The following is a 27,488-nucleotide window of genomic DNA, read 5'->3' as shown; positions in this document are numbered from 1 at the left end:
GAGACAAGTTCATCAAGACCCAGTCTAGGGACATGATGCAAAGATACCAGAGCTGTATGTATGCACGTGGGTCCTGCACTGCACTGTGAGATCTGGGAAGCATCACAGAGCTCACTCAGCCTCCAGGTCAGAATCGGAAGGTGTTTAAGCATCCTTCCGGCAAAGAGGCCTTGCAGGTCTAGTACAGAAATGGAGTAGACATACCATCATTTCAGGAATGCTATGATTTGTTTGCTGAAATTTGTAGAAGGCTCAGCAAAAATCAACAGCAGTGCTCCAGAAATTATGCAGTCTCTCAGTGCTCCACAGGATCCTGTGAACCCTCCCTCGTTCCATGATAGATCCAATAATTTTGGCTGATGGCATTGCAATCAACCACTGAGAGAGTCTCATTATCACAAATCATAGGTATATGTACTTCAGCAGACTTGCAGCTGCATAAACCAAACACAGACCAGGCTTGTTGTGGACTGAGCATCTGAACTCCCAGAAATATTTTAGACCTTGCTCTCCTTTGAGGTTTTTATCTCTATATTTATTTACTTTGCTTTTATGTACAGTCCCTAACTGGTTACCCATAGAGGTAGGACAAAGAGGAATCCGAGCCCTTCAGTATTCTACTCTTACTGTGCTCTCTCATTTTATATATTATTGCTTTACAGATGTCAACAGTGATCTGTCTTTGCAAAGCTGGCTGTAATGTCTGCGTATTATCTGTCAGTATCTTGTTTTATTTTCTTCAAGTGTTTGGTTTGGAGTCATTGTGATCTTGGTAGTGAGTGGTTAGTATTTAGTTTCCAAACCTACTACTCTTTTGGAAAACAGCATCTTTCCTTGGTCCAGTCATGTTCTCCCCACCCCGAGTGATGCTGACATTTGCTCTCATATAGGTATATTTTTGCCTGATATGACTGCAGAATCTCTCTTTGCTTTCCAAAGAAAATCTTCCTCCAGGTTTTCCACTGGCCTCATTTGTGCTGTAGAAAGAGGAACTGTCAATGCCCCCCATGAGCCCGTGTGCTCATGGCCGTAGCAATTCCACCATCAGCAGCAGTGCAATATGCTGAACATCCTAATCCCAGTTTGTTCTCACACATCTGAGGGTTAGAGGGGGCATCAGAATTATGATTTATTTTCCAGTTAGCAAAGCTGCATAGAACGTATTGTTCTTTGTTCCGTGGAGTTTTAATGCATGGTTTTTGCTTTGCTGTTACAAATGACAAAATGCAGTCTGGTTTTATTTGTTCTTTTTGCTGTTTTGCTTTAAATAATTTTCTAATAGCTTTTCGGATCCATTGTGCTCTTTGAAACACGCACCGTAAGTGAATGCATAATAACAGTATCTGTTTTAGAGGACTAGCTGAAGAGGGTTCAAAATAATGAGTGTAGATTTCAGAGGACTAATTACTAGCTACATTAGAGAGAGGCGTGTCACTCCACCTGGCATGGATTAGAAATCCTTTTCATTAATATCAATTCAGTAAAGAGATATAAAAACCTTATTTTAATTAGAGGGAAAAACAGTGGCAGATCGTGTGCATAAATTGCTGGAAATATGAACGACTCCAGTCACCAAGTCACCTAATTTTTAAAATGAATGTATTTGGCATAATGTAATAATTCTCAAATTACAAGTATTCACTGTAGACTGTGTCTGTGGGTGATATGAGACATACGGCCTTAAACATTTGGGGGCAAATTTATAATCTAATTTGAAAAGCACGGTTCCAGAGAAACACAGTCATTAACTATTATGCCCACACAGAGCCAGGGATGTGAACCTCCATTTTCAAATAAATAGTAGCATGCTTTGTGTTATTTGCACTAACATGATTTTTGGTTGTTTCACGACCTCTTTAACCCTTGTTGCAGCAAATGTAGGAAACTCCATGAAGTATCTTCATAGAGCTGGAAGTAGCTCTGCTTATTTTATTCTGAAAAAAAAATAGTTTAGATTTCAGAGATTAATCAAAAATTATTCTGACCATTTTTTTATCTGAACATATTAATTTCTACTTAGAGAATTCTGTCAAGTATAGTTAATATTAAAACACATTTTTGGTTTATTACGTTCTGGGCTATCTGTGCAATGCAATCATACAACTCAAATTCATCACATCATGCCAATGGGAGATAATTAAAGCTCCTATAAAAAGCATCTGTACATGCTTCATTTTAAGCTCATGAGTTGCCTTGCTGCACTTGGTGCAAATACTTAAATGATAAAAATTGAACACAGATAAATCTTTGCAAAACGGTGCTGTTTTTTACATACATGGCTCAGATTCATATATGAAAGTGCTGAGAGATACTTTTTCTCAGGGCAGTGGTAGACTTTGTTGAAGTCCAACCAAAGGAAGGGTGAAAAACTTCATTTTTGTTTGAACTTTTCGCAATATCATATTGTCATGAAAGACGGATTCAGTCAACTCCAGTAGTGTGGTAAATTCCGGTGGTCCTGTCTGTTCTAAACCCCTGGAGAAGAAAAGAGATGGAAATGCACTCCAAAGCTGCAAAAATTAGATTTCTGCAGTAGATATAGTCTGCAATATCAAACAGAAATTATTTTTGAGGAACCTGCAATCAGTGCAAGAATTGTGAGGTAGACAGGGAAATGTAGAAGAAATGCCTCTTGGTGAATAACCAGCACTATCAAATGTGTATATTGTGAGTGCATCCAAACATTCTTAACAGAACATGTCATTTCTGAAAGCCAAAAATTGCACTGTACGCTTGAGAGTAGCCTGTGAGATTCTTGGTTTCCAATAAATTAACTTGGAGAGGCAATAGAAATTAATTCAAAATACCCAATATCCTTAAGAAGATAGACAACTAGCCATGAGTTTTTCAAACAGTGGCAATTACAGTGGAAGAGCAAGCAAGCAAAGCCCGGAGTACACTCTGGGCAGCTTAAGTTAAATGAAGGATTAGTGCACTCTGTTCAATATAACAGAGATTTATTTATTAGTTTGACCTGGCAAGTCTCTCACCATGGAACTTCTCCAGGCTTCCTGGGACAGGCAAGTGACAGTCATCCCTGAAGGAGAGGAGAGTCGGTGCTGAAAATCTTATGGAAGGTTTCCAATGTCAGAATTGCTTTTCTACGCAGTAAAACCAACTGCTGTACTACGCTGGGCTTTGTTCTGTGTTTAAGGAGGGGGAAGGGCCTCTCAAAATATTTAGTTTATTGACTGATTGTCCAAAAAAAAAAAAAAAAAAGATAAAAAAGGACAAAAGACATTTACATTTTAAAGATACTCTGCACAGTCCCTATATCCACTGCTCCAGGAGCAAGCAGATCCCCCCCAGACAGTTTCCCTTTAGGAATCCAAGTGCCCAAGAGATGAATAGGGTTCGTTTCTATTAGTTTTCACTTTAATCTCTCTTCCTGCCAGATCTTTTATCTTCGACCAGGAGAGGAAAAAGAATAAATAAAGTATTCTACAGATGCACCATATAAACAGAGCAGAGCCCCAAGGTGCTGAAGAGATTAATAGGCCCTATTGTTGAATCAAACTGCTCACTGCATTGAACTGCTTGGGTTAAGCACTCTCAGGTGGTGTTTACACTAGCAGTTAACAAATGGAACTGATTTGCTCTAGGAAATGGACCACTACCCAGGAGCTCATACAAGGGCGTTTTGCACTTTCAGTGTTGTCTGTTCTTCCCTTTTCCTCACGCAGCTGCTTCAGGCAACTTACTAAGTCAGCCATGGCTGAACGTTGGCTTATCTTGATTGGTACTGTGCTCTCTGGATGTAGCAAAGTAAACAGGTGTATGTAAAGCCTCAAGAGAAGCTTGATTAAAAAGGAAGGAACTAGGTTGCTCCGAACTAATGCAGGTATCCTTCCTCTGAGTGTTTTCTAAAGAAAGCCCATCACTGTGCTAAGATCCACTGCCATTCAGGCCTTGCAGCACAAGCGACTGATGGCAAATCATCAACAACTGGCAGTGATGGAACTTGACTGCTGTGCAAATGTCCCTCTCCAGCATTCCCAGTATTCTGCTGTGTCAGTTTTCTTGTTAAAAACGACTTTGTTCTCAGAAAGCCATTACTGGAATAAATATATTCTGAATAATTTGAAAATGCAGAGTGTATAGCCCAACAGGCATCGCATCCCAGTAGACTTAAACTTGCTAAGAAATCTGGCAGAAAAACACTGAATTAGTGGTTTACATCTTGGTGTGAAGTTTTCCTTTCACATTTGGGACATCTCATCTTCATTTTCAGGCAGACGTGGAGATGACCTGCCAGGAGCTGCGGTGCACTTCTGATGAGCAGCATGCACAGATACATTGCCAAAATCTGCAGCTAGCTCCTCAGTCATTTCCAGAAGTGTTTGTAATTTTGAGCAGGGAGCAAGAAAACAGCTGGTATTATTTAAAAACGGAACAAATCCTTAAGTTGGCTAGTTCCATTGCTGTACTGTTGCAACACAAACCAAATGTCACATCTCCTTCATTGCTTCAGTCATGACTTTGGGGAGAATATATACCATCAGGCTGGAAAGAAAAGAAGTCAGGTTATTTAATTTTCAACACTCATAATTTCTGACCTCGTTGAAAATTTGAAAATAGAGTTTGGGCATCAGAGGAGCTCAGCGTGTGAAGTATGTGAACTGACAGCAAGGGTTTTATAGTACTGCTGGGGCTGTTTACACCGGAGAGCCTTCCTAGGAAATGATTAGATTGAATGCTGTATACTGGAAAAAGAATAAAACATGGAGAATCTGAAGCAGAAGCTTTGTCAGGTCTTACAGCGAAGGACTGATTTGGCAGAGAACATCACACTTCTACACCTGCTTGCAAGCTGGGTAGAAAGATATTCCAAACTGCCTGTGAATTTCATTACAGACCTTCCACCAGAGCCACTCATGGGTGTGGTGTTGTAATGGCCTGCCAAACAGATGGGTTGTGAAATACACAGCCCATCTGTCTTTATCATGCTTGTTTCCTCTTTTATTAAAATGTTAATGAATATAGTTTTTATTTATTATGCTGTGACATGTGCAGCATCACTTTCCAGTAGACAAATGTGCAATCTGCATAACCGTGTGGGCTGACAGGAACATATCTTTTGCTGGAAAGAAACTTCTTGGTAAAGTTCCTCTGAGGAAAAGAAGCACGGGGAGCCCTGTGCAGCGATAGACACGTTCTCCCTTCTGCAGATCTCTTAACAAGCACTTCGACCAATTTCCAATGTTCATTATTCCAACAGATTCTCCCTGGAAGGTTCACCTCTCAAATCTGGACCCAAAGATGACCGCTGTCACTGTGAGTGGACTCACCCCAGCCCGAACCTACCAGTTCAGGGTGTGTGCAGTCAACCAGGTGGGAAAAGGCCAGTACAGCTCCGAGACCAGCAGGTACAGCAAAAATAAATGCCTGCATACATATGGGAGAGAAAGTGCTGTTTGTGAGAGAATAAAATAAAGTTATCTTTTGCTCAATAACCAAGGAGTGGAGCAGTTATCATTACCCAGGCCTCTGGAGAGTGCTCTGCAGCTGTTAGTAATTGGTGATAATGGCAATTAGGCGATGCAGGAAACCAGCACACAATGGGAGAGGTGCCCTCATGTTTCCAGTGTATCAGGGAACAGAATCTTGGAAGGTGGTCAAACAAGGAAATGTGCAAGCGAAATATTTCTTTTCCTATTGTGTTAAGTCACTGCAGTTAGCCCTGCAAGTAGTACAGCTTTCACCCAATCATTGCAATGTTACTACTGGAATTCACCCAGATGTGACATAGAAGGATGGCTTCATCAAGTTTAGTTTCAAATGCATCCCCCTTCCTCTGTGAACCAGAGCTTGCTGTGAGCTTGAATTGCAGAGCAGCTGAACTCTAAATGGCTTTTTCAAAATGTAGGAATTTGATATGAAAAATATTGAAAGAGCTGAAAGAAACAATTTGGAAGGAGTCACAGACACTGGACCTGAGCTCTAGCTCATTCAGGCTTGTAATCTTTTTAAAGAGTTGTAGCAGCCTGTGTGATTCAGAGAGAATAAGGTTACCTCAGCTGTCTGTCTTGCTATTTGCTTAACTGATTTCTTATTACGTTGATTTGTTGTAACTATTTCATGCATGTCTTCAGCAGTTTGATCAGCATTATATTTCTTTCTAGTCATCAGACTTTGATAAACGAAACTGATTCACTTGGAGTTGGATCCGTGAAATAGAAATGTTGCCTATCATTTACCTCAGCACCCACTTCCGCCACATTCTTTTGCATTCAGGTTGATGCTACCTGAGGAGCCACCCAGTGCCCCACCTAAAAACATCGTGGCTAGTGGGCGCACCAATCAGTCCATCATGGTCCAGTGGCAGCCTCCTCCTGAAAGCGAGCATAATGGAGTTCTTCATGGGTACATCCTAAGGTGAGTAATTTTCTTCCCTTGAAGGTCTAGAACTAGACTCGTGTGTGCATGAGGGAGCTCTTAATGGGGTGATTCAAGAGTGTATTAAAAGCTGTTCCTAATTCCATTAAATATATTAGTTATTCTTTACAAATGCCATGGCTGCATTGGTTTATGGCAGATGAGAAAATGCCTGTGTTCAAATAGCCCTAAGGGTGCAGATATACAAATTCCAGCCTTTCTTACTGGAGAGTTAGTGAGCTCTGATCTGCTTTTTGCTATTGGATGCTCTGGATGAGCCTGCTGTGTGGACTGGTTTCCTATGGAGACACTCAGCATCCAGATAACTTCTTTCCATTTTCAAAGTGAAGTGAAGCACTAATTAAGAGCAAGTGTTTACATGAGAAGTTGGTACGGTGTAGCCAGTGCATTGCAGATGTATTTGTCCTTTTTACAACCTCAGGTTACTGCTTGAGAGCTTAATTACTTTACCAAAGACACAACAAATGAAGGATTCCTGCAGTATGGAAGAGCAAGAATAGAATCAATAACTATCAGTTTTATGCCAAACAAAATGGAGAGGGGGAATGACAGGTCAAATGCTTCATGGCAGACTTTGATTTGGTTTTGAAAATCAGTCAGCTGAGTGAGATTCTTTCAGTCTCAGCTGTATTAAAGAGAAATGGATTCAGACAGGTAACTCGGAACCATTAATTCATTCAATCTTTTGCTTACATGGGATTTATTTTTATTTGGTGCCTCACCAAGAGACTTTGCTGAGCACTTTCATTTTCTTATCTTTTAGAACCCAGTTATTCACTCCTTCCCAATTCGTCTACAGCCTCCTGGCTCATTTTGCTTCCTACATTTCCTGCAATGCCACCAGCCAGCTGGGGCTGTACCTTTAATAAGGAAGGCACTATCAAAATCAGAACTTTTGTGGGAAACACCCAAGCATTTCACCACCACTGACATATTTCTTGCTGAAGCTTATAGCCTACTGTAGGCAGGTTGCTGACATTTTTAACGTAGGCTCTTCCAGGCCTACTAAAAGTTAACTAAATGCTACAGTATAAATGCCAGTCTCCTGTTCATGCTCTGCTCCTGCTTTTGCTGGCATGGGTGGGAACTGTTCTCTGATGCTGAAGTGTTGGTGAGTTCCCGAAATAGAGCTGGAAAGTTCCTTCACTCTGTAGGCAGTGCTGAAGATTGTTAATCTCCCTGTCACCTGTACTGAGCCTATGACAGTGGTGAGCCACGACTAGGAGTGCTGTGGTTTAAAGAGCTGGGCTCAGTTTGAAAGCAGTGCCAGTCATCACTGACAGGTGGGAAACAATGCTTCAGCTTCTGCCCTTAGCTAAATCTTATCATGAGAGCTGGGTACCCCTTTGCACAGGATACAAGATTGTTTGTACAGTTCCTTCCTTCAAACCAGCCTACTGGATGATAAGATTAACTTCTTAGCTACTCCTGGTGTGTCTGAGCCAATCTCAGCATTAGGTGACGAGCTATCCTGTAGCCTCCCACTTCTGACAGTCTGCTCCATTTTCTCTGTATATCATTTTCAGTCATGTTTAGCTTAAGTGTTTTCTACAACTGTTATTAGCATAATTGATCCTGGTCCTCACTATAACATCTTTCCATTTTAATAGGGAATGATCATATTCATTATGCTCAATCTGCGGATATTTTTTGATGTCTATACACTTTTTCTAGACCACAGAGTAGCAAAAGCATTAATTCCAAAGGCATTTAGGATTGTCATATAAAAGTACAGCTGTCCCAGGTAATAAACCAAGCTGCTCTTCCAAGTCAAAATGTGTGGCTGCAACAATATGCGCACTGAAGAAAGGTCTTCCTGCACTGATTCCTGTAGAATTAGGATACACCACCGCGCATCCCAGAGACCTGATGCTGAAGACATGCAAGATACTAAATTGATGGAACACCTGATCTTTAAAAGTGAAGGTGCACTGCACAAGTCACATAGAGTATACATCAAAGTCCACGGTGAGAAAAATCATGAAGACATGACATTTCTGAACTGGCCTTCTTTCTCTGCCCTTTTTCTCCCTGGCAGTATTGCATTTAAAGGAGTGCCATGCTAACAGCATAATAGATTAAATCACAGGAGCACTCTGCACCTTGTCTGCTAGGTGCGAGACTAAACAGCGCTGTGCCAACAGTCGGCTTGGCCAAGATGCATACAGCCTTTGCAGGAGACAAAAGAAAGGAAAAGGTAGATGTCATGTAAAGTAGAAATAAAGAAAGAAAGGCATTCAATAAACTCAACTGAGGGCTGATACTTCTTTATTTCCATTTTATTTACAGAGGGAATTGAAGGATCACAGATGCTAAGTATGACAAAATAAAGTCAGAGAAGGAACTCCACAACAGAGGAGAAGGGGGTGGTCGGTGATCAAGAGCTGACCTCATTATATAAAGATTTTAGAACAAAATCTGTTGCTGAAGTACTTGTGGAAGTTGTCTAGCTATACAAATAACACCAATTTAACTCAGATAAATTTAAAACCAGGCCTTAAGATGTCAATGAAATTGTTCGGTGCCAATAAGATTTTGGTGCTTACTGAGAGGCAAAAGATGAATGAGAGTGCATAAAAATACTGTAGTGAATAAGAACCCAGAAGTTCCTATATTTGTCTGCTTTTGTGGAGCAGCAGTGCCTCGTGACCCTGACTTGGTCTCTGTTTCTGGTGTGGTGTGCACTAGCACATAACAAGCATCCATTGTACCATTTTAACAAAGGAAGGAAAACACACAGTTATTCACATTCAGAGATCTGCAAGGTTTGTTTGTTTTCCATAATTTATTTATTCTCTGTACTTTCTTGGTCTAAAGAGACACATCAAAGGGGCTGTTTTCTGTAATACAGTTTTTACAGGGGAAAACATATTCCATTTTCCAGCTTCTCATGCCTCAGTAAAGAGTTTGTCAGGGTGTACACCGCTCACCCTTACCTGGTTCAGACCTCCTGAAATTCCCATCCTTAACCAGTCCTTCAATCTCGGATTTTTTCAGCCCTTATTGTAATTATACTGAGAAGTGTGGGAGGCAAAGATGGCAGTACCCACAACTCCAGAAGGTCAGAGCCCTCTGAGTTCTCCTTTTCAGACTTTGGAGAAGGAGAAGAGCATTTCTCAAGCTGATTTACAGCAGCACCCTGATAAAAATCACATCTGGGCAATTTTTTCTCCTAAATCACAGGTTTTACTGGACAAGACACATTTAAAAAGCTGTAATTTTTCTGAAGCCATTAAGTAGGATAAAGTACCCATTTTGTTTAGTCCTGTATGTGTAATCTCAGTGAGATCAGATTATAAATACTACAGCAGTCAAACAAGGTGTGATCTTATCAGGAGTTAGTCTGTTCTTTCTTATTAGTTTTCATTATTCTTTGTACAATTCTACTGTAAAAGTGGGGATATTGCCTGTTCACAAAGGAAGCTATTGCGTCGGTCAGGATATTTTCTATAATTGATATCAATCAATTAACTGCAAATTTTTCTTCACGTATGACAGGTATCGTCTGGCCGGCCTCCCTGGAGAGTACCAGTATAAAAACATCACCAGTGCAGAAATTAACTACTGCTTAGTGAAAGACCTGATCATCTGGACCCAGTATGAAATCCAGGTGGCATCTTACAATGGAGCTGGGCTGGGAGCCTTCAGCAGACCTGTGACAGAGTACACTCTGCAGGGAGGTGAGCAAATCAGAACAAGACATTCTTTACTGTCACAGTTTAATGCATCGTTTCCCAAGGAGAAGATGGTAGTCTCAGCTAACAACTTGTAAATGAATGGTCAGGTCAGTCAAATCTGGTGGATAGCTTTGGGGAGTAGCAAAGAAGTAGGAAACACGAATTCAAGCAGAAACAAGACAAGACCCTACTGCTGTCCTTCTTGTAGAAATTTCGGAATGTATCTATTTTTCCTGACCTTCATGATGACATCTTAGCACGCTTGCAGGTCAGAATCATCTGTAGCTGAAGTTATAAATAGAGATGCTGGAGAGAGAGCTGCGGTCCCGTGGAATGGATTTATAGTACACATGACATGCAGGGGCAGAGACTCCTCCCGTGGGAGAGGCATAAAGAATATGGCAGGGAATTGGGTTTATGGTGGTCAAGATATGCAGCATGCCACAGGGGCAATACAGGAGACAAGCACAGTGCAAACCAATGCCGTTAGTTCTGATGATCACGGAATAGCTTGCTTTAGAAATAAAGGATAAACTTGAAGGGAACTGTAGAAAAAGAAATAGAGCCTGTGGAGGAAGTATGTTTTGTAGCACTTCAGGAATGATGCAGACATTTGCAAAGAAAGATAAAAAGATCTTTAAAGCCCTGAATTCTATGTTATGGCCCTTCCGTACCTTTCTGGTAAATGCCTTAAGAAGGGTATAAATCACATTCAAAATAGGATATGTAATTACTTTTTACAACCAGTGTAAGGCATGTTTACACCTCTAGATTGGTATAAAAATCTGTAGGGTAATTAAGTACCAGCGCCTTAAAGCTTTCTTATATTCCCATAATTAGAGGATTGTGCTGGATTCTGAGCACTGGACAGTACACAGACTCTACATTATTGGTCATAAAGCAATTAAACTATTTTAAAAGCTTGCACTTTTACAGTACATCAGTTAATTTATAATCAGTGAAGATTATGTAGTTGTTTGTTAATTGTTACTAGGAGTTCATTACAACGTGATTAGATGCAGCCTGACTTGTAGGGAGATCTTTAAGAAAAGATTATTTGCATGCAATACTAATTAACCACAACAATTAAAACAGGAATCTATCTGTATTTTGTCTCAGGGCATCTAAACTCTGATAGTTTAGAGGAGTCTAGACACACTCAGAATCTCTCCAGAAGTATTTATAGCAGACCTTGAAATGCTGTTTGAAAAATTCTTCTCTTTCCAGCTAAGATTAATGTTTTGTATCCCACCATTCTCCACTGAGAATTGTTTTGCACACAGAATTTGAATCTATTCTGTGAATATGCTTGCAACTCATTACTTTGTTTATGTGGACATTTTAAGCTACCGTATCACCTTAGCCTTCCATCTGTTAAGATGCAGGTTTGGACTTCGCATTGTTTTTTTCTTAAACTCTACAGCTGACTCTAATTTCCCTTGATATTGTGTGCTGTTATCATCATCCTTTATTGATTGGCTGTCTATTATCATTTATAAGGGTATAAATCCTTTGTTATAAATTAAGAGAAATCAGTCCTGCATCCATATTAACTATTGGGAGTGTTTATACTGCAGGACTACCTGCAGTGGCCTGGTTGCCTTCGTATAGTTTCTAGCCATTCAGTGGTGGGCAGACATAGACAAAAATACTGGTTATTTCTTATTTTTTATAACAGCATTTAATAACAGCACTACATAATTACTTCATGGATGCTGGAAGCTGTCATCTCCTAATAGATGCCTTACTGGATCTCTGTGCAAATCACTGAAGTCTGCTCTAAAAAGAGGCTGAATTATTTTTACGTTTAGAATTGAAAAGAAGGGAGGCTAGCTAGAATCAGTGTAGTTGGAAATTGGATTAATATAAAGACTCCATAAGTAACTCACTGCTGTCCAAACCCCTGCTCATTTATCTTTCTTGCAGTTGGGAAATGACAGGAGAAACCAGTGTTTTCTTGCTCTAGAATGTCCTTCCCGAACCAAACCAGCAGGAGTACGAAAAGCCATGTGTGAAACTGCCCTGTAAATCACACTCTGATTTTAATATGAGTCGAGATAAATGTCAAAGACATACACTCCCATCTATCCCTCTCTCCTGCTATGACCACCACCACCTCTATTCTGACATGCATTAAATGATGTGAGCCGTGCTGGCAGGGACCTGTCTGTCTGCTGATGAAAAATACCTGAAATACCTCGTATTAATCAAACGAGCTCCACAGTCAAAAGACTGGCAGGAAATGAGCACTGGGAGCTGATCACCCCATTGGCAGGAGCAGATCAGCACATTGGCATCTTTGTCGGGAAGAATATTGACTGGCCACATAAGCTGTGGATTTATACCAGAACCTGCTCCATTAATCCCTTATTAGCCCGTTGGCATTGTGTTAGCCACTGATAACTAATCAGCTTCTCAAAGCTCTTCAAAATTTTCCAGCCTCTGCAATGCAGCCAAACTTGCAAGATGCTGAAAGATGATCTAAACTTGTAGTGAGACTGGCACGTAATGTCAGCGAGATAAAATGTCAGCAAGACTTACTGCCAAAGCACTGAACTGCCTAGCACCGGGGTCAGGCAGTTTGACTGTCTCTAAATCTTGAAAGTCTTTTCAGAGTGATATTCGGCGTAATCCTTTGATGCTCTGTGTATATAGGTCTTCCTTCATCAGAGCTTCTCCAGCTGTTCCTTACTTTGATGTTACTTTTCACAGGGATTTGGGCCAGCCTTCTGCATAGGGCAAATTTTACTTATTTAAACAGTGTCCCACAGGACTTTTCATTGCCGTATGAAAAACTGAAGTTTTCCAATATCTTTTCATATGAGTGGCTTTGTGAGGTGTACAAATGTCTTTCTGTATGGCAGTGATGATGTTTCTGCTCAGTACTGTTGGCCCTGTTTAGCATTTCCTACAGGCTGATCTGAGAAAGCAATCTTCCATCTTTTACTTCAGGGCTATCCCTTTTATCTCACTAGCATGAATACTTCTGAGCTTCTCTCTCCTTGAAAATCTCTCTCAGATTTAGCCAAGGCAAGGTGTGTAATTAGAGCTTTCATTAGACTCCTTGCATTGGAATTAACCTTCTTTTTTGGTCTACTTTAGCTGATACATTTTTCTGTTAGTGCATACCCCAAAAGCCAGACTTATGTCCTTATTACGTTTGTAAATCTTAACATGCCATTTGACACTGTTTCATTTTCCCCACTGTGCTGTGTATGGACACCTTGAAAGGCCAGGAAAGTCTGAGCAAAAGACAATAGACTTTCCCTTTAGCTTTCCCTTAGGCTTTCTTACCAAAAGTCTTCACGTGATGAATTTACCTCACCAGCAACCACAGAGCATCCATGGATGCTGGTTTGGGTCCATCTGCTCCTGTGCAGAAGAGGTCAGAGCTGTAGCATCAGGATTCTGTAGCTCTCACTTTTATCACTGTCAGGTGTCGTTTGCCATCTCCTGCTTTATCCGCACAGCTTGGCAGCAGGTGGGCAGGGGGAGAGGCTTTGCAGGAAGAGCTCTCCCCGCAGCTCCTGATGCATTGAAAGAGCCAAATACACAGAGAAAATCCGCAGCTCCCTGAGCCTGCTGTGCTGAGATGTGGAAGCTGCTAGCCCAGAGCTTGGGAGGAGCACGAGACTTCTCCAGGCCTTTGTCAGAGATCCGTACCTAAGACCTGCAGTCTGGCTGTGGGAATCTGTATGGGGTTTACATGCCATTTGCACGTAGCTACACTCAGAATAATCACATGTACACATGCTTAACCCGATTGCCTTCTCTTCTCTCAATTATCCCGTCAGCCAAACCCTTTTAATGGCTTTTATCTAGAGTGCTTCCATGACCTTTTCTGCTTAGAATGCTGCACATTAACTTGCAGTCCCCAGAGCTGAGCTCTTAACAGATTTCCAAGACTATGAACTTTATAGGGAAGAAAGTAACAGTTGGTTTTGTCTGACCAATTTGATCTGCAGTTCCGAGATGATTCCCAGGTGGGTCTCCAGTGTGAGATAGTATAGGAATGCTTGAAAAAATCATGAAGGACAGGTTTAAAAACCGAGCACGTAAATGCTTGGGGATTACTTCTGAAACAGATACTTGACATCAGTAGCTCCTGTACAGCTTGACAACAAAAAACTTGTAGGAAGAGGATAGCTATCCAAGTTAGGAACTTCTTTATGGGGACAGCTGCAGCTTCAGCAAGGTGCTAGTCATGATCTGGGAAAGGTATCTGAGTTGTGAACTGATCAGAAGGTCAGCTCTGGTTTAGCTTCTCTCAAACTTTTTACTTTTTTAATGCAAAACTGCTCAGATACCCAAGGAAGTCTTTAAGATCAGCACATAAAAGGAGAACTTTAGACTGTCACTTTGAAGTAAATTTGAGGTCACAATGCCAATATTTCTCTGATTAAGATATAAAAATGTATTATATCACATCTGCAGTATAATTAAGCTTATGCATATTAGATAGACCATGTTCTTTCCACCTTTTAAATTCATTCATTGTGATGCAGATGTTGATACTTCAATAAAGATTCTGAAGATGAATTGTAATATAAATCATGGTTTCCAGCATTCTGAAGCGTTCAGGTTTTCTGCTCATGATTTTTACCATTTCTCTTATCATAGCAGGTTCTCTTAGTGCTGCAATGATTTATTCTTGTTTCAGAGAATTACCTCCTAATGAAAGAATATTTCACTCTTTAAAAGAAATAATTAACAGAGGTGTAGTAAACCTATCCTAAGGTGCTTACCTGGCCTTTTGCATGGTGTGCTGCAGTAAGGGCTATCGATGATTCTTCCTCCCACTGCCAAATGCTTTGTTTCTTTGAGTGGGGCTGTCAGTTAACAGCTTATGTGTGACATACAGACTACAGTTTTTCTATATCGCAAAATCAGCATAGCTCATATAAATAGCCTGGTCGTGTTCAGCAGGAGGAGGACAAATGAGCAGAGCGAAGGATGCTCAGCTGATTTACCTTCCAGGACAGAAGGAGGAGATGAAATTAGCAATGATGTTTACATGACTTTCTGATAACAAGCTAACTCAGAGATTTCTTATACAATTCTCTTCTTCAATAGCAAATCTCTGTCAGCTTCAAAATCAGAATATTCCAATATGTAAAGAAGAATGACCTTTGATTTTAAAAAAATCCTATATTAACTATCAATTGTACAAAGGATTGAACGTGAGCAAATTGAAGCACATTTAGGGGCTCTCATAATAAACAGGTTCATCAAAGACCATGAATAAGTGAAAATCCGTTAGTAGGAGAATGAAGCCAAAGCAACTCATTATGACTGCGTATTGAATTTAATATAGATGACTGTATTTCAGGATGATTTGGCGAATCTCTTAAGTACAAAAACCTTATGATGTCCACAGGTTGATAAGATTATTATAACCTTCCAAAAGCAGGCAAAGAATTATGATACATGGCAAGAAATAGGGGTTACATTCTAATGAAATATTAGAGTAATATCAGATCAATTTGTTTTTTAGAGCTCAATAATTAAGCATAGTTCATAAATTGTGACATCAAGTTTTAAATTAGGGCAAGACGATTCCGAATAATATGCCATTTCTGAAGTTAAAAAAAAAATAAAAAACAAATGTGCAGAGCTAAATTTTCAATCCAGTAGTCATCAGGGAGTTTTAGTGTCACAGGGCATGGAAGTGGATGTTCTTGGCTTCTTTCAAACCTGACATCTTCAAGGATTTCTCCAGCTTTCTGAGTTGATATTTCTAAGCTGCCGATGTCTTTGATAGGTGTACACTGTCCCAGCTCTGCTGGCTGCAACCTTGCTATACCTTGTACACCAGTTAAGAATAATGGCCCTTTATGTCTCCTTCAAACAAGGATAGCTTTGGGTGGACAAAGGGACATTTTTAAATTTTTGAAGTTAATGTCTTCATTTTCTCCTCCATACAAAGACACATCTTCCAAAAGTACTTTGAAGCTTTAAAAGTTTGTGACCTGTTTTTGAAAAGTATGGAACAAACTAGCATTTCTCAGTGGGAATTATGGATACTTTTGCACAGCGTGGGTCATTGGGCTTTAGTAGAAATTTTCCCTTGGAGGCAAAAGGAACAAAGTTTTCAAGCTTCAAAACCACTTGGGGATGGTTCCCCTTTCATAGAATACAAATGTACATGGCTGTCAATACCCATGGTTTTGAAACTTTATTAAACTTATTTTTTAGGATTCAAAGGATACCGAGGATATTAGTACATTTTTTTTTACACTGAAAAAGCAGCTTTCATCTTAAACTTACTACAAGCTTGATAGTTTCAGAAAAATAGACCTGATTTAGTATTCCTTCCTCTGAGAACTATGGGAATGGCATCGTAAAACAATGAGTTTAAGGAATGGCCTGGAAGGCATTTAAAGAGCTGCTGTGTTAAATGGCAAAAAACACAGTGGGGTTGTTATGGTTTTTGTTTTTGAAGCCAGTATGTCTCTGTGTTCCATGCTTTTTCTTTTGTATTGGAGAGACATCTGCCTCATTCAACACTTGACATGAAACATTTACACAACTTTCAGCAGATTTGAGGCTGCATTGGTTCGGACTACATGTAATAAATCCTATATATATGAATTAATATCTTACCAAGATAAAATGAAAACATCTTCAATTCCCATGGAAATGTTTATTGCGTGTGATATGACTCAGTTTAATTTTTTAAGCAGCAATAAATAATAAACAGGTCTTTTCACCAGATTATAATTCAAAATTAGAATTTTGATTGTGCTGATCCCATGTTTGTGAGTTTGAGCCCAGGAATTGCATGATCCTAAGGCTCAAGAAATTTCTTGGTAAAGCTTCATTCTCTGTGCAGTTGTGGATAATTGAAAGAGAGATGTTCACCTATCATTACCTAGCTTCTGTCTCAAGTCTTTATGCGAAACTCATTTTGGAGAAATAAGCTCAGAAATCATTTCAACACCCCCACCCCTTGAAAGAATTTCTGAGAGAACATGAGAAATAACTCAATTACCACTCTTACCAAATCATTGCTCGTTACCCTATCACAAGAAGTGCATCCTCTTCTCTAGGTTGTTATTACTTTGAGACTCGTAAGTGGCAGTGAACAGTTCCTGTGCTCATCTTTCTCTTTTGCTCCCTCACCCTTCTGCCATTCTCTTTGATTTACTTTTACGCTGATGATGGGAGCAGTGCCGACAGCTCCGCCGCAGAACGTGCAGGTGGAAGCCTTGAACTCCACCACCATCCAATTCCTCTGGAGCCCTCCACCCCAGCAGTTCATCAATGGTATTAACCAAGGATACAAGGTAAATAGAAGGAAGATTTCTTTAATTTCGTTTGCTTTAACAGTCGTGGTACATAACAATTAGAAATTGAATCTGATAATCTATGAATGTCTGAGGTGACGGTATATATTAAGGGATATCTTACAGAAGCAAAACAAAGGGAGAACTGAGCAGTTGTTTCTCTTAAGGTAACTTCTGCTGGCTCACTTAAGTTCAGAGAAGGAAATACGTCTGGACATTCTAATACCTTCATCATTTACCTGGAGAATTTCCAAAGCCAAAAAGCAGTTTGATGTCAAACAGCACAGGAGGCAAGTCACTGTGCCACTGAAAATCAGCCCTGAGATTCCCATCTACTCTAATGCAAAACTCCCATTCATTTAATTAGGAACCAAGAAGTCACGCAAAATATTTGTCTTAGCGTTCCCGCTGCGATGATTTTGGAGATGTGAAAGTGAAACATTTTTAATCACACTTGATGGAATGGCATTGACGTGGCACATCCTCGTTGATGGGGCAGCTGGCAATATCTATTAACAGTGCACAGAGCAGAGAGTGCTTCACAGAGCCCTTGTGGGTCCTTTCACCAGTGGAGTGTTTGCTAAGGAGGGAGCTGAGTGCTTTATTTCTGTCTCTCAGGAAGGACTGCTTAATAGAAACTTCTCCAGCAGTTCAGCAGTGGGGATATAATTTAGGAAGAGTTTAAAAACATTCTTAGAAAGAACAAAAATGAAGTCTTGCAGTGATCACAGAGCAGGACAAGGGACGGTGGGTAGGCTTTGTTAGCAGGAGGAGGAAGCTTGGTGTAGCTGCTGGGTGAGGGAATGCTGGCTGAGCTGAGGAGGACGTGCAGTTCAGAAGATAGGCTTTGAACTGTGGGTGGATTTTAGGAGTTTGAGAAGACTTGATCCTTCTCCTTGAGATGTCTCAAAGTGATGGAGAAAGAGCTATGCAGGTGCATTTTAGCACTTTTTCCCATTTCTTATAAGGAACTTATTTCGATGCAGAACAGCAATGGTTGCAGAATCCGCCTGCTGAAGCAGCATGTGTAAAAGTGTATGTCTTTTTTCTTGAGACAGCATCAGCTCTCTGGACTAGGTTACTGTCAGGGAATTTAGACTACAGAAGTATATCCTGAAATAGAAGCAGCTGGCTTCTGCTTGGGCTGTAGAGAATGAACGATGCACTTTGGAGTTTGGTGGACTGCAGCACCCTGTAATTATCTGGTGCCAATCCAAACGTGGTGAGGTCAGTCAGCTTTGGAGAAGCCGTGTTTTAGATTTTTATTCTTTGCTTTATTCAGACACATCTTCAGTACAAAGAGCCTTAATCTCATTGCCTGGGTATCTCTAATTTAAATTTTGATTTAATTATCAATTTTATAAAATAACTCAAATCACAGTGTTTTATCTGTCAGAGTTCAGTAAAGACTTCTGAGATTATCACTGTTTCCCTTTACTTGGAGTTCTTTGATTGCATCAAATTACAACAGCTTTGTAATTTCTTATGGGGTTTGTGAATTGCAGAATATTTCTGTGACAGTTACTTTACTGCATAGTTTATTTTGTACGATTTATAAATGCCCATAGCCAATGCTAGGCTTTTGCTTTTCCTCAGGGTTAGACCCATTTTGTCCTTTAATGGACACAGTCGTTCACTTTCATTTCCTGCACATGTTTTCTGAAGAATGTGCAATGGTGTTCAGTCTGATGTTCAGTCCCTCAAAGTCATTAATGCCAATTGTAATCCGCGAAGGTGATTTAGAAAAGCAAATAAACCTTACTATTCCATCAACCATTATTCAGTTTTTATCTTTTCTTCGAAATTTATTTGCATTTCAAGAAGTAGTAAAGTGCACCTTTCAAACATGAAATATTCCTAACAAAATGACTCCTTATAGTGCTCTAACTGTGCTTTCTGACTATAAGGAGCATAGTCTCATTATCAGCCAATAGACGTTGGCGAAATGTGTTAAATATGGCTCAATAATTTCGGGCATCTATTCATGTTTATGAGCCTGAAATCAATGCAAGTATCATGATTTACACAGGCACTGAGTAAGGCATAGAATTTTAGCACACTTATATAAGCCACAAGATAAGGATTTTTGTCCATAATAGAAATTTCCGAAGCGCTTTAAAGCCTTAGGCCCTTAAATTGTTAAGGTGATTTCAGAAATTGTTTTAACACTTTGAAGTAATTTGCAAAAAATGAATTTCTGAAGTCCTCGTTTAGATACTTACAGATAAGGTATTCCACCCCAAGAAACACTGATCAACCAGCAGGGCCATTGAGATGACTGACACATGGAAGAACTGTGTTTGCCAAGCATGATACTTTAAATGCATGGAGATTTCATCAGAAGTCTCACTTTTGGGATCTAGGTGCTGAAAAATGTGCTAATCCCTCTTACAGCCACTTTCTATTCTTTCTATGGTTCCAAAACTTCTTAAATCTCTCACAGTGTGGCTGTCCCCACACCATCAGGCACTGAAACATTATTTGCCTCTTAGCAATGTTGGTCAATGGGATGCTGAAGACTGGGGGAGGAGAAGGAGGATTTCTCTCCCCAGTGGGATCTTCCGAGGACCCCCATGATAAGATGAAGCTTTTATCTCAAAGTAGCATTCCCTTTCTTACTTCATCCTCCTTTCAGCAGCAGTGATTGTCCACCTCAGAGGGACACCAAAGACACATGAAAAGCCACTTGAAATAATTTTGGCCTTGTTCAGTAGCAGAAATTGAGAGTTATAATACCTCTATAGTATTGATACGTCCCCTATCAATAGTAAGCACTACACACATCCCTCCAGTTATCATGGTAACAGTGTTCTGTCCATCTGTTCAGCGTCAGAGCAGACAGTAGTTGAACAGCACTGCGTGTTTTTTTACAATCAGATTAAGATGATTTTGGCAGCCTAGAGTGCTCTAGTTCTCTAGTTATGAATGGACACATCTAATGAGAGCTCATCCATGTTTCCACTTTCTAGCTCCTCGCATGGCCAGTGGATGCTCCAGAGACTGTGACGGTGGTCACTATCGCTCCGGATTTTCACGGTGTTCACAGTGGCTGCATCACCAACCTGAAGAAGTATACGACTTACTACACATCAGTTCTGTGCTTCACCACCCCTGGCGATGGGCCACGCAGCACACCCCAGCTCCTGCGCACCCTGGAAGACAGTGAGTAGTCAGCACTGGCAGAGAGCCGCAGTGCTCAGGTTTGGGCTGGTTGGAAAGAAAAGCAAGGATTGTCACATCTGAGTGCTTGAAATCAGGCCTCGTGTTGACAAAGCAGTTTGTAGTCTCTGGTCAGGTTACTCTTCATCAGTGACCTCAGCCAGTTGTCCACGTGTTCTTTTTGCTGCTGAGAAATGACAAGCAGAAGCTGAAATCTCCGTGGTGGGGTTCAGCTAACACAATACATTGTTTGTCTGTGAACCTTTATGCTCTTAAATCCATGTTCAGGTATCCAGATAAATATGAATTGATCTCCTGAGGAACTGAGCACCAGGGCTTCCTGTGGAAATCAATGATTAATCTGAGTTTGTTTCCTTCTGCTATTCGGTATACTGAAAATGTATCTATACTATATGGCAGGTATTTGTATAAAATAGAACAACCAGCATCATGATGATTCAGTAGCTTCTACTCTGCAAACTACAGTCAAATTCATGGAATAAAATAAAAAGAGCTAAATAGTTTAGCATATAGGTTATTTCTTGGATCAGAACATATTTTGGCCTCTGAGGCTCCCTGGAAGCGTTTACTCAAGGCATGTCTGGGGCTAACAAATCTAGCATGTCTGCCCAGATGACAACTGAGTTGCAGTGGCCCTCATAGCTAGCTGGGTGTCCACAGTGACCTTGCTTCTGGCCAGGGCTTCAGTCTTCCTCTCACAGGACGTCTTAAACACTGCTGCACATTTACCGATCCAAATAAGAATTAAAAAATGTCTCCCACAGCCATTAAGATATTGTTTTTAGAAATACTACTTCTCCTTAACAGGGATCTTTTAGGTTAGTCAGTGTTCCCGTAAAGAAAAATCTGATTAACAGCAGCATTCACAGAAGTGAGGCTCAGAGTGCTAATCCAATTTTTCATGAGATACTCTTGAAAGTTTATGAAGAAAATTAAGCACTTTCCTATGGATTTTGATTTTGTGGTTCGCCTCCTCCGTATGCCCCCAGAACAGATTCTAAACTGAAACCTTTGCTTGTTAGAATGTCGTAGAGATAGCAGTGCAACCACCAGAAATCTTATGAGCTATTAATATAAACTGATATGTGTTTAAATGGAGTCAAAGCAAAAGGCATGGAGGAAGGAAAAGCTTGCACCAGATCTTATGTGTAGCATGGGCATTTTGCCTGTTTTCTTAAGGAAATGAGGCTCTTGGCCTCGCTGTGTTAATGTGTTTGTTGTCTGTCTCAGATCCATCTGTCTTTCTCCCTCCAAAAACATTTTGGTCCCATGGCTAATTGCAGGAAGCCAGAGATGGGCGACTCCTAAGATTTCATGAGAATTAAGCAGCTGGAAAGAGGGAGGAAGCAATATTCCTGCTAAAGGAGAAATGAGCTTTAAAGACTTTGTGAAGTTATGAGAAGGGCACAGTCAGACATTGGGAGTAACTCAGAGAAGTGCTAGGATCATGTGAAACATGAAATGTCAGAAAGCCAAACTGGTTTTGTTAACGTTTTTTGTATATGCAGACGTGTGCTGCAAGGAGCTTCTGCACTAGAGATGAGCTGCTTTTTTTGACTCTGAGTCCTTCAGAAATGTTTTCGTGATGACTGAGAACTTCAGTGTAGTATGGTGTAATGCATCTTTGTGGAGAACTCGTTGAAGCTAAGTTGTTTCAGGATTTATGTGGTGGGTAAAAAGGCTTGAAAGGACTGTCATTCATGTTCTCAGGTGATAATTTTCTGTCTGTCTGTAAAGCAAAGTTAGGCAATCCTTTAAAAAAATAGCACGAGTAAATCTGTTTGCTGATGAACTGTAGGTCAAATAAAATGTGACATCCAGGCAGAAGCAATGTGTCCTGGCTTGGTGTAACCTGCACCTGGTTTTCATTATGACATTAAAACTGGAACGCGATGGCAGTTGCTAATTGGAGTAAAGCTTTGTGAGCATGTGGCTTGCATGTGTGCAGATACGTGCTCCTGAATAGTGCATAATTGCTGTGCTCTAGTTGGGTATTCCCGAGATCGCTACCAGATCAGCACTTCTCTGTACTGCTTTGACTACTACACATGGCAGAATGGATTTGGAAATTTTCCTCACTAGGACTGCAGAATCGCAAATGTGGTCGCGGCCGACCTACTGGCAGGCTTTTTTCTTTATTGTAGCTGGAGGGGAATGAGAAACTGGACTAAAGCACAGAGGAAACAAAATATGAAATTGCAGACGAGAAATTGCCAACTGATGTCAGCGGAGCTGGAGGATACTCAGGCAGGGATCCAATGACAGAAGCACAGCGAATATAAAGTGAACAAAAACTCCTTTTTCCAGTACATCGATTGAAGACAGAACAGCAGTTGGATCAAAAATCAGTCAGGATGTCTTCCTTGAAGATCAAAATTGAGGGAGGATGGCACATTCTTGACAGTCACTCCATTTTATGCTCTTTCATTGCACACTAGGGAGCTGAAATTTTTAAGAGCTCTTGAGCTACATCATAAAAATCCTTTAAAAGTTTCACACACTTGTATTCATTTTGCAGAAGATAGTTGCCATTATGCTGGACGTTTTTAGAGTTGTTTTGAGAGACTCTATCCAAGTGCTGACGCTGCCCTTGCTCTGACCTTGGTTGGCAGAAGGTTCTGTTCAAGCAAGGGGAGCACAGCCCCAAGAAAGCTGCACAGAGCAGCACGGGTACCCACATGCTGTCAATGCAGGGAAACAACAAATGCAGCCACTTCCAGCATTGCCAGCTTGATTGTTCTAATTAGATTAGATCAAGAAAAAAGGCAGAGAACACATTGCATGCAGGTCCCCCGCTGCTGCTCTCTTCAGTTCTCTGCGCAGTTGGGATGATGACTAGATAAAATAATTTATGTGATGATAGCCAGAGTGCTTCTTAACACCTTCCATTCTCCCCTCTCCCCCGCAGCCCTCACTGATGTTTCCAGCAGGCTTCCCTTGGCCCCAGCTCCATGTTGCAGTCCTCCAGCCCTAACCTTGCCACATGAATCACATCAGAAGTAAGCGGGCTTCTCCTGTTAACAGATTTCCTTTTCTGATTGCTAGAGCCGGGAGCTGTGGGACACCTGAGTTTCACTGAGATTCTGGACACGTCTCTCAAGGTCAGCTGGCAAGAACCTGTAGAGAAAAATGGCATCATTACAGGCAAGTATCAGCTGCTCCTTTTTTCTCTTTTTTTTCTTTTTTTTTTTTTTCCTTCTTCAGTGTGTGGGGTAGAATGTATCGCTGCAATGAGAAAATGTTTGCATAATAGAACGTTTAGGGAGAACTGGCCGCTGCGAGTACTGGTTTCCTGGTTCATCTTTTGGGTAATTGAAATGTCAGCTAGGGCACATTATAGAAAGTACGGGTCCAATTACTGGCAGCTCATGATTGTGGTCACTGAAAAGGCAGTCTTTATTAGAAATCAGCTCCCCATGGAGTCGATGGTCTTGTTAAATCTTCTGTGACCTCCACCTCTGCTACTTTAAAGTCTGAAACTTTGCGAGTTGGGGTTTCCTACATTGAATTTACAGCTGCAAAATCTGAATTGGCATTGCTAAGATTTGCAATCAAGACCAACCCTGAAATCAGCAGTATCCTTCAACTGTGATCAAGTGGCCTGGCTGCGGACGGCAGGACAGAATTTGCATGTCATTACTTAATTTTGTATAAACCATCACAGCGGTTCAGAACTCTCGTTTCTTTGATGAGCTGGCCATCTGACTGCTCCCTGCTATTCATCCATTTATTGCATGCCAAAGTAGATGTAACATCAGCAACTTCATTATTTTTCATAAAGGCAGCTATTAATAGTGGAGAAATTCTCTAGTTGTTATCAAGAGAGGCAATATTGCTTTCAAATGGAAAACTATTACCTCTGCACAGAATGGACATTCCATCTAACAAAGGATTTCAAGGTTGTGAATTGCAAGAAAACTCTCAGATTTTAAATTCATACTGCTAACAATGTAGTTGGGAAGGGATCGCTTTGCATGGATATTCTGTTTTGGCAGTATTTACATTTAATTTTTAATTTAAGAAGTCCGTATATATACATGCATATGTGTATTAAGTAAATGCTTTTGTGGGTTAAAAAGAAAAGAAAAGCAAAGAGACTTTTTGGCCCCTCTGCATTCAGATGTTGTGTCAGCCCAATTTCATGAAACATGTTCACTTTTGCAGAGCTGGTTATTTGGAGTGGACTTGCTTCTGTCAGTGTTTTCTCTGTGAATCTCTAATGCACTGTTTATACGTGTAACTTCCATGATGCTTTCGGTATCCGTGAGTTTTTTATGCACGTATTCTTATGCCTTATGGCCCTTCCTGAAATGTGCATTGATTTAAGTGGTTCAGGATCAAAAACTAATAACTACTGAAAGCAGAGCAGTATTGATTCAGTGAGGATGTCCAAAGCCTTCAAGCTTAAATTGAGGTACCTAAATCCAAATCTAGTTATCTGTGCAATACAGTGCCATATTCCTCCACAGTAAAGCAGCAGTTAGCAGCACTGTTACTTAGTGCTGCAAAACTGCACTCCTAGAAACAAACTGCAACCAAAAGGGGTTGAAACTCGGTGGAGCAAATTGCTGGTCTGTGTTAGACTTGGAGCAAACTCTTTCAGTAAGAAGGGGCTCAAGAAAAGCTCACAAAGAAACGCTGATGTAAAAATGCCCAGCAAAGTTTGTAAGGAAACTGAAGTGTCCTTAGTGTTGCAAATTGCATTTGGACTGGAAAAGCAGCAGAAGCGTTCATGGCCCTGAGTACCTCGCAGGTTTGTAGAGGGCCCCTTGGATCTCTGAGAGCATTTCCTCTTCATTTCTGTCATTGAGACCTTTACTGGCACTTCTTGTTGCGTGCACTAGCGCTGGGAGGAGGAGCACAAGGAGGAGGGGGCTGTGGCAGCCACCATGCTCTGGGAAATTGCCCATTACTCTTGCTGTAAATTTCAGTATCTTCCCCTTTCCCTCAGCACACCCTGATTTATGAGGACCTGGATGCAGACGGACAGTTTGTGATTGGGTGTACTGCTCACTCGTAGAAAATTTACTCCAGATCAACAGAAAATTATTTCTGAAACTCCTTCAGCCATTAGTTTCTCTGTTAGGCAGCGTTTTGTGGCTCTGATGGGTGCAATGCCAAGGTGCAGGGCAGCTCCGTGGCACCGTGCTGCTCCCAATGTGCAGGCACCAGGGGAAGCACTGGGCTCCCTGTGCACACTGCTGGCACTGGCAGGAGAACAGAGAGCACTGTTGTTCCCAACCACATGTCCTAAAGTTCTGCCCATCTGTCAGTCATCGTGGCTTAAGTGCTACTTGGGAGGATGCTTGTTGTTGTTGCTTTCCTTCAGTATTTTTTCATCTGTTTTAGTTATGCGTGATTACATCTGGCTTTCTGTCAGCTCGGTATATACGTATGTATTTTCTGTTTCTTTTTTTTATGCTACTAGAATTTATCTATATTTCAGGACTGAAATATCCACGATAAATGCTGCCTCTTTGTCTTTCCTTCAATTTGCATGTGAGATGAAGAATATATCCTGGCAAACGTTTTTTTCAGTAAATAAATACATAGAGACTGTGTGCCTAATGGGCAGGAAAACCGGGGCTCATCCTCGCAGTCACGGGGGAGAAAACAAAATGTTCAAAGAATAATCACCAACATTTGATGTATATGCAAAGTTCATCGACATGGGAGGGAAGATGTCTCAATCATTTACGACTGCCTTTGCGCTGGTGCAGGAAACTTCCTGCTGCTTGTAAGCAACAAATGGGTGGGGAGAGCGTGAGAAGTCTCCTGGTCGTTGGTTATTCTGATTTAACAATGCATTGTGTTTTATGCTAGGGTGGTACCCCTCGATTTCCTCTGCCTGCCCATGTGCAGGGTTCAACCCAGGCAGCATAGAGAGTGAATAAAGTCCTTCAGTTTTGCCAAAATCTTCATGCACGTCACAATCTTGCCTGTACCATATAAATTCTGATCACTACAAATGACTATCAAGCTAAGAGCATCAAATCACTCTAGTGTTGTCTCTGAGATACTGGTAAAGTACTGACTTAATTGGATTCCATCTAACAGATGGGGCGTTTCAGACACTTGCTTAAAGCTTGCTCCAGGTGAGCATTCAGGACTTTTCCTCCTTCCCCCAGGTAGTGTGTTGTCAGACAGGTGGTTGCGGTGTAGCTCCAATGGTTGAAGTATCACCTCTCTGCTGTTTCTCACAGCCCTTTCATCTGAAACATAACTAATGATTATGTGAGTAGTCTGAGCCCATTTTCATACAAATATGTTAATGTGAATTTCTGTCAGTGATGGCAGCTAGCACCCGAGGGAGGATAACATCTCACACCTTTCAAACTTTCTCACAAATGAGTGTCTTACCATGCTTGTAGTTCATGAGATGATGTGTTCGTGTTGATCAAAACCATAAGGTATTTTGGTACTTCAATGTGTTAATCAGCTTCTGTTAAAAAAAAATAATAATAATAATAATTAAAAAAAAAACCAACAACCCCAACTGGTCTGAATTCCTCATCTTTTCTGACGGGAACAGGAACCCAGTAGGGAGTTTCCCTAGCCAGCTTGCCTCATGCATGGTTCTCTCAGTGGGGCTCCTTTCTGTTAGTCCTTTTCATTCACTTCCATTTCACAGGCATTCAAGAGCTATGGGTGTTGTGTTTTTTTTTTTTTGTTTGTTTTTTTTTTCCCCTGAGTCAAATCACAAAGAATGCTGCAATCAAGCAAACTTTTCAGACGTGCTTTCTGGAGTCTGGTGCAGCAAAGTTCAAGTGGGTTCAACTGAGAATAAAGTGGGATTGGGCAGGAGGAGGACAAGCAGATTTGGAGATAAAATTGAGCAAATCAGACAGTAGAAAGTTTCAAAAGTTCTTGGAAGGCAAACAGTTATAAAAGTGATAAAAAGGAATGGGTTTTAGAGCCTGGTTATGATGTACGGATAATATGGGGGTCG

The 27,488-nt window shown here is 40.8% G+C and overlaps 1 protein-coding gene across 2 annotated transcripts in view; it reads left to right on the top strand.

Moving 5' to 3' along the window:
- SDK1 (sidekick cell adhesion molecule 1) overlaps window positions 1-27,488 on the top strand; it is a 352,886-nt gene that overhangs the window by 239,033 nt on the left and 86,365 nt on the right. For both annotated transcript variants that reach the window (XM_065732888.1, XM_065732887.1), the window contains exons 15-20: window positions 5,219-5,366; window positions 6,235-6,375; window positions 9,895-10,076; window positions 17,244-17,359; window positions 20,329-20,521; window positions 23,585-23,683. In XM_065732888.1, the coding sequence (XP_065588960.1) occupies window positions 5,219-5,366; window positions 6,235-6,375; window positions 9,895-10,076; window positions 17,244-17,359; window positions 20,329-20,521; window positions 23,585-23,683 (879 nt within the window). The remainder of the gene's footprint in view (window positions 1-5,218; window positions 5,367-6,234; window positions 6,376-9,894; window positions 10,077-17,243; window positions 17,360-20,328; window positions 20,522-23,584; window positions 23,684-27,488) is intronic.

The sequence above is a fragment of the Cyrtonyx montezumae genome, unplaced genomic scaffold, assembly GCF_038088225.1.
Source record: "Cyrtonyx montezumae isolate F1298 unplaced genomic scaffold, pur_monq_1.0 scaffold_16, whole genome shotgun sequence".
Taxonomy (NCBI): Eukaryota; Metazoa; Chordata; class Aves; order Galliformes; family Odontophoridae; genus Cyrtonyx; species Cyrtonyx montezumae.
Note: the sequence above shows the minus strand (reverse complement) of the source record. Positions and strands in the feature narration are given on the sequence as shown.